Below are 14640 nucleotides of genomic sequence, written 5' to 3' on the forward strand. Positions count from 1 at the left end.
GGAGAGCATGGAGGGTGCTTCAGAGGTGAGCGGGAGCCCTGCGGAAAGCAAGCGGGGTTTTAGGGGTGGGAAACGTTCAGCGTTGCCTACTGATCTCAGTCATTTGCTAAGGGGGGAAAACTGGCCCAGGCAATGAGACCTGCTCCATTGGGATGGAGCTTTTCTCTTTTTCACAAGATTTCCATGAAGAAAACTTGGCTGCCCTTTGCCTTCTTCCAAAGGAAATCTCTAGAGGTCCGGGAGTCCAAAGGTGTTTTGGCTGTAACCGCCGTCCTTACCAGTGCCAGACCAGCCATCCGCAGTATCCAGTCCCTGCTCCTGGAGCAGGGGGATAGCGGCTCCTTCCCAGAGGCTCCAGAGCAACGAGGATCACTCACCAGTACAAACCAGTACAAACCATTGTTTCTAATGTGTTTATGCTGCGGAAGCCACATCCATCTGCCTGCAGGGCAGAAATCCTGATGGAGCAAGGTGCTGAGCGTTTGCTGGCCCAGGAGGAGCTGCAGTGCTGAGGACCACGCTGGGGGTCACCTTCCCTCCGTGGCTCCAAACGATGCAGCTGTGGAGGAATTCCCTTCTCCACCCCAGAAATAGTCTGGGCTTCCTTCTTCCAGCCCAAGGCCAGATGCCGGTGGGTTTTCCCACCAGAGGCCGTTAGTGGGGAGGTGTGGGGTGACCGGCCATGGTGGCAATCCAGCTCCCCAGTCTTTGGGCAGAAGTGGAGCACGTAAAGAAAGGAAACACTTGAACAATGGTGCATGTCTTATCCGTTCCAGGTACCCCAGGAGCTCCTTGCAGAGAGTCCCTGTATGGTCTCTGCTGCTTCCCTTTGTCCTCAGGGGCTGGGCTGGGCTGGTGAAGTACCAAAAGGCCGGACAAGGCAACGGCTGTCCCCAGCCAGCTTTGCTATTTGCTCTAAGGTGACTTTAGCAATCGGCCTTGCCTTCCTGTTTAGCTTTCTTGCAGCACACTGTCAAACTAAAGCAAGAAACTTGTACAGTCAGCATCTTGATAACTAGGGCACTGTCAATCCCTAAATAATTACTGAGCTGTTGCGTGTTCCCCGTGATTGGTGTTTCTGGGAACAGGGTGTTTGGGTTCAGCTCTTGGGTTCCTCTCTCAAGGAAATTTTGCCTCTCCTTTGCCACCCTTTTCTCAACGAATATCCTAAGAAGCCTAGCTGCAGCGCTGCTGTGTGCCCAGGTAAACCCCTGTAAATTAGCCAGCACGGGAAAAACCCTCCTACAGTCATATTTCCTTGAAGAATGAGCACTGCTGAGCTCAAATTGGGACAAAACATGAGACCTCAAGCGTTCTTGGGTGGGGCTTGTGGGACAAAAGGACTTGAGATGCTGAAGCTGCTTTGGCACTGCCTGGTATCACCCATTTCTGGCACAAAAGGGAAAGTACAAGCCCCTGGCAGCTCAGAGGCGGTGGCAGGTCATCTCCTTTTGCCAGGCTGCTGTCAATGAGGGAAGATGCTGCTGACACCCTGAGCCGGCTGCTGTGTGGGCAGGAGCATTGCAAACAGGCCAGGAAAAGTGCTGAGGCTGCAGGTAAGGCGCTGGCTGCCTCTAATCGGCCGGGATGGGCTGACCCAGGGCTGCGGAGCAGATGGGGGGTTGCGTGCTGCTCCGTATTGCTGAGCGAGTGTACTGCCTGGCTCGGCGACCGCCGGGCAGTGCTCAGCTCCTCCTGTCCCTGCTCTGCACGCAGGGGCCGTGGTGCTGGCCAGCCCTGCCGGCTCCAGGGCAAATGTCCTCCTGGCACAGCCCTCGGTGTCTTCTGATCGGATATTTTTATACTAAATATTTGGCAGCATCTCCAGCCCATGTCTCGAGCTGGACCGCTGCCTGATGCACACCCACAGCCCTGGGGTCCCCAGGTCTATTTTAGCCTGTCCCCCTCGGGTCCAGAGCTTTCTGGGGAGCAGAAAGGGGAGAACAGAGGCAGCAACCCCCCCCCCTCTGCTTTGCTTACACCATGTTGCCTTCACTGCTGCAAAGCAAGAGATGGCTTTTCATCTCCAGGCTGATGTGTTCAGCCAGAGCAAACGCAGAGCTCGTGGCTTCAGGTAGCTGCAGCGCCGGTGCTGGCCGGGGACCAGGCATCACCTTGGCTCTTGCCCTGTGTAAGGCAGCTCTGGGCCTCTCTGCGGGGTGTGACGGGGCCAAAGGAGGAGGCGATGGACCTGGACCGGGGTGACAGGGGCATCTTTGGCCCCAGGGGAGCGTGGGGCCGGGCACCCCTCGGAGCAGGCACCACCTGGACCTCGGATCAGATGCCATTAAACCCCCAAATTGTTCCTCGCAAACGACGCAAGTGCAAATACAGAAGCAGACACCTCGGGGTGGCCAGAGCTGCCCAGACCCCACACCCTCAGTTGCAAAACAACCCTAAAAATAGCACAGGGTGTTTGCAGGCTGCTGTGTACTGGAAAGGAGACAAGGATGAGGAGCAGCTGACCGGGGGGCATTTGAAACTCACTCTGTCCTCTCTCCCCGCAGCTGCGAGCGTGCCGTGACGTGCCGGCCATCGGCTGTGCCGCCAACACCGTGCTGCCGAGGCAAGCTGACATGTTCACTTAATTGGCAGGAGCTCAGGTCCAGAGCTGGAGGAGGCTGTTGCCAGGCAAAACCCGAGTTGTTTGTGCAGCGACTCCCGTTTGCTGGACTTTGCCATGTGCAGGCTGTCAAGCAGCACCAGATTGTTATCAGCGCTGCTGTCTGGGGCTGTCTGTGGTTGTGGGATTTTATTTTTTCCTTCTTTCACCTTCTTTTATTGGGTTTGGTGTTTTGTTATTCAAATGGACAGGAGCTGGCGTGGGCCTTGTAGAGGATGGGAGGGGAAAGCTGCTCTGCAACTCTTGGGGCTTTTCTGCACTGGGTTAACCAAAGTGCTCCGTGCAAAGCCGGGGGGAGCCTTGGGGTGCCCTGGGGTGGCAGGAGGGGGGGACGCAGCGATTGCTCATGGCCACGCAGAGCCACGGGACGGGCTCTGCCCGCAAGGTAAGACCAGGACAGCTGAGCCATTTTGAACAAACACCACCGCCCGCAAACGCGCGCAGGCTCCTCGCGTGCCTTTTCCACCAGGTTTCTTTTCCCTTTGGCCCCGGGAGACATTTTCCGTGACTCCCTGCGTCAAAAGCTCGGGAAAGTGCCGCAGCCGGGCTGGGCGGAGGGAACCTCTCCTTCCCCTCGGAGCAGAGAGCGTGGGCGGTGTGTGAGACACCCCCTGCCCACGGGGAGGTGGGGGCTCACGCTGCTGCCAGCCCGGGGCTCCGACCACGGTTCGCAGCATTCGCACCCGGCGGCCTCAACCCGCGGCCGCTCCAGGAACGGGCGGCGAACTACAACCCCCAGCATCCCCCGCGCCGCCTCGCCCTATTGGCTGACGGTCCCGCGTTGGCCACTCCCTCTCTTTACCATTGGTCGAGACGCCGAGGGAGGGCGGGGCTATCACCCTTACCCCTCCCGCCCACCGCCGCGCTATGAAAGCGGGCGCGGAGCGCGAAGAACCGGCGAAGGTTCTAGAGCCGGGGGGGGGTGTCCGGGGACCCCCCCACCCCGCCCGGGGCCGTTCTAGAGCCTAGGGGAGGGGAAGGGGGGGGGGTTGTCCCGGAGCCATGCCCATCGCTTAAGCCCCCCGCGCTGCCATGCTGCTGGCCGGTTCGCCGTGCCCCCCCGCGGGACCGGAGGAATACCGGGGCTGCGGGGCCCGGCGGGGCGGCGAGGTAAGGGCTCGGTGCTCGCCTGCCCGGGGCGGTCCCGTTTTGTATCGCCCGCTGCTTCTCCCCGGGATGGGATGGGGTGCTGTCACCGTGCGGGGCGCCCGGGGGGTCCCGCCGGGAGGGGCTGGAGGTGGCCCCGTGTCCCGTCCCCCCCCCCCCCGCCGTGGTCGGTTGCAGGGAGGGGAGAAGCCGGGCTGCAGAAATAACCCTCGTTTGCTTTGCAGCCAGCTTAAAAATAAGGGTGCTGGGGTGCGGGAGCAGGCTAGGGTGCTGGGAGCCCACCCAGGGCTCTCGGGGGTGGGGTGGCCCTGTCCTGGCAAGGGGACGTTGGGGGGGGCTGGATGGGGAGGTGGCAGGGTCTGCCGAACCCTCCAGGAGCTGCGATGTGCGTGGGAGCCGGGCAGGGGTCCTGCCTGCAGGTGTGGGCCAGGAGGAGAAGGGAAACTGAGGCAGGGGCTGGCAACGGGACGTGCCCGCTGGGATAGGTGGTGGCAGGGTGGGGGGCTCCGGGGGCTCCATCCAGTCATTCAGCTCATGCTGCCGTTCCCGGGCTGGGCATGGGATCTCTCTGATGTCCCCGTTAACCGCAAGGTCTGGGAAACCTCTCACATCGCCCAGGGCTTTTGTGTTTGGAGTCCAGTCTGCAAGACTGGAGTGCTGAGGTGTCCTTGGAGCTTTGCAGGACCTCCCTGTCCTTCCCAGGCAATTGGACCGGTCTGTAACTTGCCGAGTTTCCTGAAAAGTTGGGAATTGCCTCTATTTGTCAGACTTATTTTCCTCTCCGAAAAAAACATTTGCAGTTTTTCCTCTTGCTCCTGCATTCCCCTTCCCTCCGGCTTCCCCAGGGACAGCGGGATTGCTCTGCAGCTCAGGGCTTTGCTCGCGGGGAGTCGGTGGCTCCCCAAATAGCTGTGCCACCTCGGCGTAGCTGCAGGGATGGTTACTCCTGACATGGGCTGGAAGCTGGAAACCCCGGGACAGCAGGTGGGAAAGACCCCAGACAGCAGCGCTGCCAGGGAACTCCCTCCGGTACTTGTCCTGGCATGAGCTGAAGCCTGAAATCGGTGCTTTGGAGCAGGCTGGGGGAGGCCAGCGGTGGTGGGGATGCCTTAGACCTTGGCCGCTGACATCTAACAGGTACCACTGAAACTCCGTGGGCTGGGACGTTCGCACCCGCCGTGCAAGCGCCTCGGTTTTTTGTTCCTGTGTGCTGTGGCAGTGGGGTTTGCACCGCTGCAGGGCTGTCTGTTCAGCGGCAGCTCCGCTCTTCTCCGTGAAACCTCTTTGGGTTTTCAGGACGAGGTAGGGTGGGATTTGGGGATCCTGTTACCTTCCTCGCTGGAGCGCGGTGGCAGCTGGGTTTAGCTTTCCAGGAGCGGGTCTGGCTGGGGGTGTGGTGGGGGCAGCTCGTGCCAAGGGGGTGGTACTCGCACGTTGGCTCCGTGCGTCAGTGGGGCCGAGCCCCAGCGCTGGTCTCGCCCCCCAATATGGCCCAGGGACAGCCTCCTGCCCGGTTTTTGGCAGGAGCACGGTTACGAGGGGCAAACCTGCTCTGCCAGGTGGCTGCAGTGGTGTTTGTTTAACCTCGCCTTATCAGGACTGATTTTCCAACACCTGACTAAGCACTGGCACCCGGGTGGGGTGGGGGGGTGGCTCATTGCTGGGCATACCTATTCTGCTCCCAGGGGATTAACTTCTTCCCCCAGTGTCTCTGTTGAGATTCTCCTCCTGCTCTGTGCTGGCTGGAGCCTGGGAGCAGGTTGCGCGGGTGGCACGGGTCAGAGCATCACCTCTGTGCCTCAGTTTCCCCATCAGCAGAAGCAGGAGGTGATACCCTACCCGGTGGCGGTGCGCCGAGGGTTAACTGCAGTGCCCCTGAGCATTGCTTAATGCAGCAAAACATAATGAGCCTCTACGTAGGGATGATTAAAATGCACCTTCAAAGGTCACCCTGAGCTGTCACCGAAAAGCAGCGGGGTGGGCTGGGCTCCCCGGCTGCTCGCTGCCTTTGGGGTTGGAAGTCCTGCCACCTGCATCCCATGGATTTGCCTGCCGGGATTCTCTCTGTTGCCGTCCCCTCCCAGGGAACCTCTTGGAGCACCAGAGCAGCTCTTTCTCCCCAAACTGTGAGTCAGCGCGGAGCCAGCTCAGCACCTGCAGCAGCGATGGCATGAGCCATGACACGGCTGTCACCCCCATGTCGCTTCCGTGGTGACTCAGGGCAGGAGCACCCCGTGCTCTCAGAGCGGTCGGAGCCGGTGGATTCGGGCGCTGCTCCCTTTGCCAGGTTGGCTGCAGCCCGGTGCCGGCGAGAGCCCACGGCGTGCCGTCACCCGCTGCCCGACACGTTGGGGAGCACGTGGCCGCGCTGGCAGCTGCTGCGTGGTCACCTCGTGCCGTCCCACCCACGCCCCTTCCCCGCTCGGGAGAGGGTGCCAGGCTGCACCCGCTGCCTCGGGGCTGATTTGGAGCCAGCTGGCAGGAGAAGGCACCCGCCGTCACCTGGGCTGTGCCCGGCTCCAGCTTTCGAGTATCTCTCCTGGCGAAGCTGGCCCCGGGGCTTGTCCGTGGAAAAGACCCCTGGGAGAAGCGGCTCCCGGTCCCCTTGCTCCACGGCTGGAGAGCGGGACGTGGCGTCCTGCCGTCGGCACCCCTGCCCCGTGAGATGCCCCGTCTCCCGCAGGTGAATCCCGGCATCGGGAACTTCGCTGCCACCTCGTCGCAGCCTCTTCTGCCCGGTTGCAGGAGGCCGGGAGCTTGGCACCGGGTGTGATGCCGGATGATGAGCGTGGGGGGAGAGAGCAGGTTTGGGGGGCAGAGCTGCCCTTTGAGCTTCCCCGTCATTAACGGGCTGGAAGGTGTGTGTCTGATCGTGCCATCGGTTTTGGAAGGTGCCGCTGGGTGCTGTGCTTGCTTTTTTTCTGCATTGATGCTGTGGGTGCGGGGGTAGCCGTGTTTTGCCCACCCCAGGGAGCCTTTGACAGCTGTGGGTGGAAGGAGGTAATGTGGGGAAGGGAGACAGGGGGTCACTGGGAATTGCCTTGGTGCAGTGTGGCTGATGGGATGGGGGGAGCATCTGCCTGGCTGAGCCGCGGGAGGGAGGAGCACGGTAAAATGTGGGTCATGCCTTTGCCCACCCCCTTCCCCCCCAGGACAGCAAGAGCCGTGGGGTCCTGCCGGAGCAGCAGCCTTGCAGATGATCCCAAGTGCAGCTCCCGCTTCGGTCAGTTCACCCAGTAACTGGGGTGCTGCGGGAGCAAGGCTGTCCGCTTCCAGTGGTGAAGAGTGTGTGAGCACCCGCAGCCGCTGGGACGGGGTGCCCGGCTTCCTCCGTGTCCCCAGCGGTGCGAGCGGGGGGTCACCGGTGGCCATCGCCTGCCCTGTGCGTCCCCCCCTCCCGCGTCTCTCCTTGCACCCAGAGCAAAGCAGGGTGCGGGTCTCTGCCGGCCGACGCATCCCTCCGGATGGGCCGTGGGACCTTTGCCGTGTCCGACACCGTGGGCATGGCTGCTGCTGGCTCCGGTTCTCCGTGACACCGCTGCTCCCCGCTGGGTTTGCACGGGGGACGTGTGCCGTGGGATGGAACAGGGTGGTCCTGGGCATCCCAGGGGGGCTCAGACCCTGCCAGCTCCCTGAGTGGGCAGATCCTGACCCCAGGCTTGCGTCCTGCCTGCACGGTTGGTGCTGGGCTCCCATTCAAAAGTCCCAGCAGACGTGACCGAGCGCAAGCCTGTGCTCGGGGACAGGTCCCAACCTCACGGTGCCACCCTGGCTCCTGCTGGCAGAGGGCCCCGGGGAATTTCTGCTGGGAATGGGAAAAGGAGGCTGGTGTTTCCCCACCCAGAGCGGGGGCCCTGAGCACCTCCTCTGCGGTGGGCAATGGGTGCCACCGCTGGCACCTGTATCCGGAGCGTGGGTTGGAGGAAGCAATGCTGTGGGCGTTCGTCTGCTGGATGCCCTTTCTGCTACCGCTGCCCCGTCTCGGTCCTTATTTCACGTAAGCGCCGTGTCCCCCTTGTATTTGGGGGGACCGTGCACCAGCCCCCTTTCCCCCTTGCCTCCATCCGAGGGCTGGGAGCGCTTGAACCCTTTTCCACTCTTTTCTTCCAGCCCCAAACCAGGTTCTGGTTTCTCTGGAGGTGTTTTAGGGGGATTATTTTAGCTCTCGGGGCTGGGTGTTGCGTCCCTCCCCCGTCTGCGGTTGGTACCTGTGGGTGCTGCTGTGATGCAGGCAGAGAAATTTCCCCTGCGCCGTTGCAAACTTGCAAGCTGGTGGGATGCCGCGGTGCTAAAGTGGGACGGGGGAGGATTCAGGCTCTGCTGCATCCCTGTGTTTCATTTCTGGGGCTGGCTGGGGGGGGGTCCCCATGGGCACCGAGCCACCCCTGCAGCAGGAGGGCTGGGGGGGGTCCTGGTCCCCTTGTGTTCTAGTTGGGGGGGGGTCCTGCTTGCAGCATCCCCATTGCTGCCCCTGCGTGCAGCCGGCCCCCACCCGCCAGCAGAGAGGAGAGGAAGATCTGCTGGGAGAAAATATAGGATGGAAACACTTGCTCTTCCCTGGGGAGGTGGGGGGGGGGTGGAGATGGAGCATGGGGGGGTCAGAAAGGGTCCGAACCCTGTGCTTGGAGCATGGAGCGCAGCAGCTGCCCTGTAACCAGGTGGTTCGTTTCTGGTTTAACTGTGTTAACGGATTTGGGGGGGAAAAAAAAAAAAAAAAAAGCTGGTGGAGATGTTTATCGGCATTTTGTGCCTGGGGAGTGTTAGTGGGAACCCCGGGTGCCGTGTTTATGCTGGTGATTGCAAGCCGCAGTGCCCGGCTGCAGCCAGGGCCATGGCCAGATCCGTGCTGCTGCGGGACCCCCCCGGGCTCCGGTTTTCCCCTGTGTTTTCCCGTAGAGGTGGTAAACCAAGACCCAGCTCCGGTTTTCCCCTGTGTTTTCCCATGGCGGTGGTAAACCAAGACCCAGGTGCCGGAGATATCTCCGCTCTCCCGGCCCACGATGCCACAGCTCCGGTGTCCTGGCACCGTCCCGGCGTGTCACACCTCCCGGGGGTGCAGAGCAACACCCCTGCCCGATTTCATCAGGCTCTGCCCAGCCTGACGCAAGGGCGCGGGGGCGACGGCCGCGCGTCCCCGTGGCCCGTGTGGGGTGACTGCCTGAGTCACCCTTTCCGGTGCCGCCGTACTCGTCCCGCCACCGCCGGTTGCTCGTCCCGGGGACGCTCGGTGGCTCCCGGCTACCCCGGTGCCGGACTAAAGCTGCTGCTCTTTTCTTCCTAGGACGCAGGGGTCAAAGTCCCCCAGCAGCTGGGGAAGGGTCCCAGCGCCTTCATCCCCCTGGGAGAGGTAAGGGTGGTGGGGAGGGTCTTGGGTGGGTGCGTCCTTCCCTGCTGGGGGGCTCCTCCACCCCTCCCTGCCCTGGGTGGGGGGGACAGGGGGCTGTTAAGGACGGGTTCTCGCCCTCCCACCCCCCCCCCCCAGTTGCTCATGCCCAGTTGGGGTAGGGCTGGGATGGAGAAGGGTCACCCAGCTGGGGGGTATCCCAGTGGGGGGGGGGTGTCTTGTTTTAGAGGATGGGGGGAGCGGGTGTGTTGTTTCACCCCGGTGTTTTCCTGCCCCAAGTCCCTGCCTGTGCCTCAGTTTCCCCACTCATCCAAACGCGGCTGTCTTTCCCCTGTGCTGCAAAGGTAGCCCACCTCCTGCCCTGCCCACCCCACCCCAAAAACTGTGCCCTGAAATCCCCAGGACTCCCCATGCCGGAGCACCCACAGCCCTATCTCGGCACCCAGCGTCGGTGTCCCAGATGGTTCCTCCTTCAGCAGAGATAGCGACATGGTTTCGTCACCGCGGTGGGGGTGGAGAGGCTGGGGGGGGGGGGTGCAGCTGAGCCCCATCTCCTCCCCGCTGCACACCAGCGCCCAAATAAACAACCCAACGCCGTGGACTGAGCCGGCCGGGCTGTGCGGGGTCCGGCATGGAGACCCCCCATCACACCCAGCCCCCCGGGACTGGGAGGGAGGAGATGGGCAGTGGGGGCTGCCGGCGGTGTCCGTACCGGGCGGCAGGGAGGAGGCTGGGCACCACCTCCGACGGGGTGAGCGTCTGATGGGGTGGGATGGGTGCTCTGGGGTGGGATGGGTGCCCCTGGATGCTTGGGTCCTGCTAGCCACTGATGCTTGATGGAGGGGTCTCCCTCTAGGTTAGGGGGGGGCTGTTGGGAAGAGTGGGGGGCTGCAGCACACAACCCTTCACCACGCTCCTCTCCCCACGCCGGCAGATCCTGCAGGAAGGTGTGGACAGCAGCTTACGCCAGCTCCTCATCGAAGCCTTCGTCTCGGCGGGCAGGGTGGACAACATCACCATGGTCATGGGGCTGCACCCCCAGTATCTCAGCAGCTTCTGGAAGACCCAGTACCTCCTGCTGCGCATGGACGGGCCCCTGCCCTACCACAAGCGCCATTACATCGCCATCATGGTGAGGATGGGGGTCCCATGGGGTTACGTGTGGTCCCAGCGCCTCCGCGGGGTTTTTGCCCGGAGGCAGGAAGGCAGTTGGGACCCCAGAGATGCCCCCCCCCTCCCCAATCTGTGGTCCCAGAGGCTTGGAAGCCCCTTTGGGGTTGGTCCCGTGGTGCCCACCCAGGGTACCCCAGCAACCCCCTCCCCTCCAGAGCCCCTGAGGACTGGCATTGATGGGAGGGGGTGGGCAGAGACCCCTCTCTGGACTCGTATCCCCAGGGAAAACCCTCCAGGAGTGGTGGCAGCTCCCTGCCTTGGCTTCTCCAAGGGTTTGTAGGAGGGTTGTGGGGGGTCCCTGGCCAGCGCTGGGGGCTGAATGCCCGGCTCTCCCTGCAGGCAGCAGCCCGGCACCAGTGCTCCTACCTGGTGGGCTTGCACATGGAGGAGTTCCTGCGGGTGGGGGGCAACCCGGCGTGGCTGCAGGGGCTGCACTATGCCCCCCAAAAACTCAGGAACCTCAACGAGATCAACAAACTGCTGGCACACCGACCCTGGCTCATCACCAAGGAGCACATCGAGGTGAGAGCTGATGCTGCCGGCACAGATCCGCCCCCCCCAAACCACACTCGATTTGAGGGGCTTGACCCCAGGGACCCCATCCCTGCTTGCTCAAGCCCCCCACCCTCCCCAGGTTTAACCCTTTCAGGGCTGAGGGCGTCTCCAAGTCAGAGGGCAGGGTCTGCGCTGCTCCCAATGGATGGGGAAGGGATGGGGAAGGGGTGACTTGTCCCCCCACGGCTGGGGACTGTCCTGCTGTGACAGCAGCTAGCTTATGGGGGAGGCACATCCCAAACACCCTCCTGTCTCCCTGCCCTTGGCTTACCCTGGCTCTGGGGTGCGGTGGGGGGGTACGGCGCAGCGAGCGGGGGGGCTGGGGGGGGCTTCTTTCCAACCCCGTGTGGTTTGCAGGCTCTGCTGAAAACGGGGGAGAACAGTTGGTCGCTGGCGGAGCTGGTGCAGGCCCTGGTGCTCCTCACCCACTACCACTCGCTCGCCTCCTTCGTCTTCGGCTGCGGCATCAACCCCGAGGAGGACCAGGATGGGGGGCACGGCTGCTGGCCCCCCTCACCCCACAGCGACAGCAGCCCTGCCTCTGATGATAGCATGGGGGGCTCTGGGGTAAGGGGGGGGGCTTTGCCTTGCAGGTGTGGGGATGTGGGGTGGGAAGGGAGGGCGTGGTGGGGTGCTGGTCTGCTTTATGGTGCTTCCCCAGGGAATTGCCCCAAGGCCTTTTATTGGGAACAGCAGGTGCTTTAGGGCCGCGCAGTAGCATCCTCCGCGCAGTAGCATCCTCCGCGCAGTAGCATCCTCCGCGCAGTAGCATCCTCCTCAGGGCTTCCCCCTCCTCCCAGTCCCCAGGATAAGGCACGGAGGCAGCTGGGGGCCGGGTAGGACAAACCCAGAGGCAAATGCTCTTTAGAGCAGCCCTGGGGCTGCTCCAAGTGACAGCGGAGCTGAGAGCGGCCCCATGCTGCTCTGGGCTTGCAACCCTTCTGCAACCTTGCTCAACCTGGGGCAGCATTGACTCTGCCCTCTGCTTTGCCAGGGCAAAGATGCCATGCAGGAGGTGGAGGTGCTGATGGAGAGGATGAAGCTGCTGCAGGAAAGCCAGCTGGAGGAGGAGGGGGTCACGCAGGAGGAGATGGCGACGCGCTTTGAGCTGGAGAAAACGGAGAGTTTGCTGGTCACTCCCTCGGGTGAGGAGGTGCAGGGGTGCAGCTGGCTGAGGATGGGGTCCCAATGGGTCGGGGTGGGGAAGGAGCCAGTGTATGCCCAGGGAGGAGCAGGATCAGGCCCCCAGCTGCAGGGCTGGCTCTGTTTGGGATCATACCGCGTCGCTCACAGCCGCTGCGGTGGTGCCTTGCAGATATTGTGGATCACTCCCTGCAGTCCAACGTCCTCTGCTTCGTGGAGGACCCTGAGTTCAGCTACAAGGACTTCACGCGGAGGGGTGAGCAGGCGCCCCCCACTTTCCATGCCCAGGTGGGTGCTTGCGGTCCCGCACCGGCCGGAGGGTAAGGGGTGGCAGGTCCTTCTTGTCTTGATGGGGGGAGCAGTGGGGGTCTTTCCAGGGTCTTGGCATTGCACAGACAGCGTGGGTGCAGAGGGTGAAGGGCTGGGACCAGGCTAGAGCTGTCTGAGCGATGCAACCAGATGCTAATAGTTGGGGGGGTCAACATGGGGGGGACACACCCCAGCTTACGTCCCTGCCTTTGAAGATGTCCTGGTTTCAGCTGGGATAGAGTGCATCAAGCCCCTACCCCAGCATCTTTTCTCCGGCAGGATTACACCTGGGAGGACCACGGCTACTCGCTGATCAACCGCCTCTACCCCGACGTGGGACAACTCCTGGACGAGAAATTCCAGGTCGTCTACAACCTGACGTACAACACCATCGCCATGCACTGCGGCGTGGACACGTCCATGCTGCGCAGAGCCATCTGGAACTACGTCCACTGCGTCTTCGGCATCCGGTAGGTCCCCGAGCTGTGGCCGGAGCCTGTTCTCCACCCTGCGTAGACCCCACGAGTGGGTCCAGCCTGGGACCCTGTGATTTGGTCTTGGTGAGATTGTAGCTGCTGCTTAGGGTAAGGCAAAGTGATGCTGGTGGGGGGCTCAGCTTAGGTCCAGAAGGAGCCTGGGGTGTGCAAATGGGCAGGGATAAAGCCCGGGGGTAACGCACCCTCCTCTCTCCCCCAGCTACGACGACTATGACTACGGGGAGGTGAACCAGCTCCTGGAGCGCAGCTTGAAGGTCTACATCAAGACGGTGGCTTGCTACCCGGAGAAGACGACCAAGCGGATGTATACGCAGTTCTGGAGACACTTCAAGCACTCGGAGAAGGTGCTGGCCCATCCCTTTCCCTCCTGGCAGGGTGTGGGGGGATGCTGAGCCCCCCACCCGTGCCCTGACCCCATTCTCCATGTGTAGGTTCACATCAACCTGCTCTTGCTGGAGGCTCGGATGCAGGCGGCTCTGCTCTACGCCCTGAGAGCCGTCACCCGCTACATGACCTGACCGGCCTTTGCTCCCTCCTCCTCCTCCTGCCCCAGGTTTGGGGGAATGGCTGGGGGGAGCTGGTACCCTAAAGACTTTGCTGGAATATTGTCTCCCCCCCGTTAAGGGAGCTGGAGCTGTGGAAGGAAAGAGGGGGCTTCCCTGCCCCTCATCCCAGGAGAGGGGACCCCCAAGAAGCTGTCAGTGCTGGGAATACACCGGAGTGCTGCCCGGGGCTTGGCGGAGCTGGGGGTGCTCGACCGCTCCGTGCCTTTCTCGGGGTGAGCCCAGATGAATCCAAATTGGGGTGCTCGTGGGTGCTGCCTTTACCGTGCAGTGCTGGTGTTACACCTCTGTGCCACCTCCTGGCACCAAGACTGCCGCCACGGAGGGCTGCCCTCGTGCCAGGGATTACCACAGGGGGTCGTGGGCTTTGCCGCTGCTTTTTGGGGGTCTCATCGTGCTGGAAGACATGCAGCTGCTGGTGGGGATGCTGCCCTCGCACACCCTCCCCACCTCTCTGGCTCGCCCCCGAGGAACGCGCCGCAGGAGCGGTGGGAAGGATCCGGCCATCCCGTCGCCCAGCCGGGCAGCCCCCAGTGCCACTCGTCTCCCACCTGAGTCCCCCCCACATCAGGGTCTGCGTAGCTGGTGGAGAGACTGCGGCTCCGCATCTCCTCCCTGCCCTGACCTGGATGTTTCTGTTGCCTTCAGCGCCTGCTGTGACATGGGGACATCCCCTCCGTGGCTGGGGGTGTGCGCAGCCCCTCGCCGCTCCTCTCCGTGGACCCTGGCACGGCCGGACCCCAGCCCAGCGCTCGTATCGGGGCTGGCAGGGCTGCAGGAGGGGTTAAGCTCTGCCTGCCCGAGCCCCTGCAATTTGGAATGTGAAGTGCCTCTTAACCTGGGTCCCAGGGCAGGAGCAAGGTGAGGGTAGGAGTGCCTGCGGGGTGTTTTACACCTTTTTTTGCATCATTTTTCAGCCCCTGGCGCATCTCTGCTGCCTCAGCCTTCGTGGTTGAGGTGGGGAGCTGTGTTGGGGCACGGGGCTGCCTGGGGCTGCCCTCCTGCCTGCTGTGAAGGTGATGGAGTGGGACGTGGGGTGGCTGGAGCTTGACCCAAATGTGCCAGAGCATTTCCCAGCGGCGCGGGTCGCCGGGGAGGTGCCTGGTTGGGAGAATCCTGCTCCTGGCTCTGCTGGAGCGTGGGTCCGGGTCCAGCAGCATCGCCTGCCACTCAGCCACTCTTGGTTTGTCTCAGCTGAACCGTAGCTCCAGTTAAGTTATTTCTATATTTTTTTGGGTGTATTTACTCCTGACTGGGCAGGGAAATGCCACTGTGACTTTGCTACAGATCTTGTTTGAAAAAATAAAGTTGTTCTTTTTTTTTTTT

The 14640-nt window shown here is 62.5% G+C and overlaps 1 protein-coding gene across 2 annotated transcripts; it reads left to right on the forward strand.

Moving 5' to 3' along the window:
• Positions 1-3534: 3534 nt before the first annotated feature.
• On the forward strand, positions 3535-14640 carry SESN2 (sestrin 2). Of its 2 annotated transcripts, none has more exons than XM_075047619.1 (10): positions 3535-3733; positions 9012-9077; positions 10009-10206; positions 10587-10769; positions 11160-11369; positions 11797-11947; positions 12118-12233; positions 12534-12724; positions 12951-13095; positions 13183-14640. In XM_075047619.1, the coding sequence occupies exons 1-10, from the start codon at positions 3656-3658 to the stop codon at positions 13267-13269; spliced, it is 1425 nt and encodes a 474-aa protein (XP_074903720.1). In that variant the 5' UTR covers positions 3535-3655; the 3' UTR covers positions 13270-14640. The 2 variants fall into 2 exon arrangements, with proteins under 2 accessions (XP_074903720.1, XP_074903719.1); XM_075047618.1 differs by lacking the exon at positions 3535-3733 and adding an exon at positions 5712-5856.

Source organism: Buteo buteo, chromosome 16, assembly GCF_964188355.1.
Source record: "Buteo buteo chromosome 16, bButBut1.hap1.1, whole genome shotgun sequence".
In the NCBI taxonomy this organism is placed as follows: Eukaryota; Metazoa; Chordata; class Aves; order Accipitriformes; family Accipitridae; genus Buteo; species Buteo buteo.

What these genes read in the sequence shown, in the direction of transcription:
- SESN2 (XM_075047618.1), top strand. Translation starts at nt 5,770, where the DNA reads ATGGATTTGCCTGCCGGGATTCTCTCTGTTGCCGTCCCCTCCCAGGGA. An exon ending in TTTGCTGGTCACTCCCTCGG is followed by an intron (nt 11,948 to 12,117) that starts GTGAGGAGGTGC and finishes GGTGCCTTGCAG; the next exon opens with ATATTGTGGATCACTCCCTG. An exon ending in CCCCCACTTTCCATGCCCAG is followed by an intron (nt 12,234 to 12,533) that starts GTGGGTGCTTGC and finishes TTTCTCCGGCAG; the next exon opens with GATTACACCTGGGAGGACCA.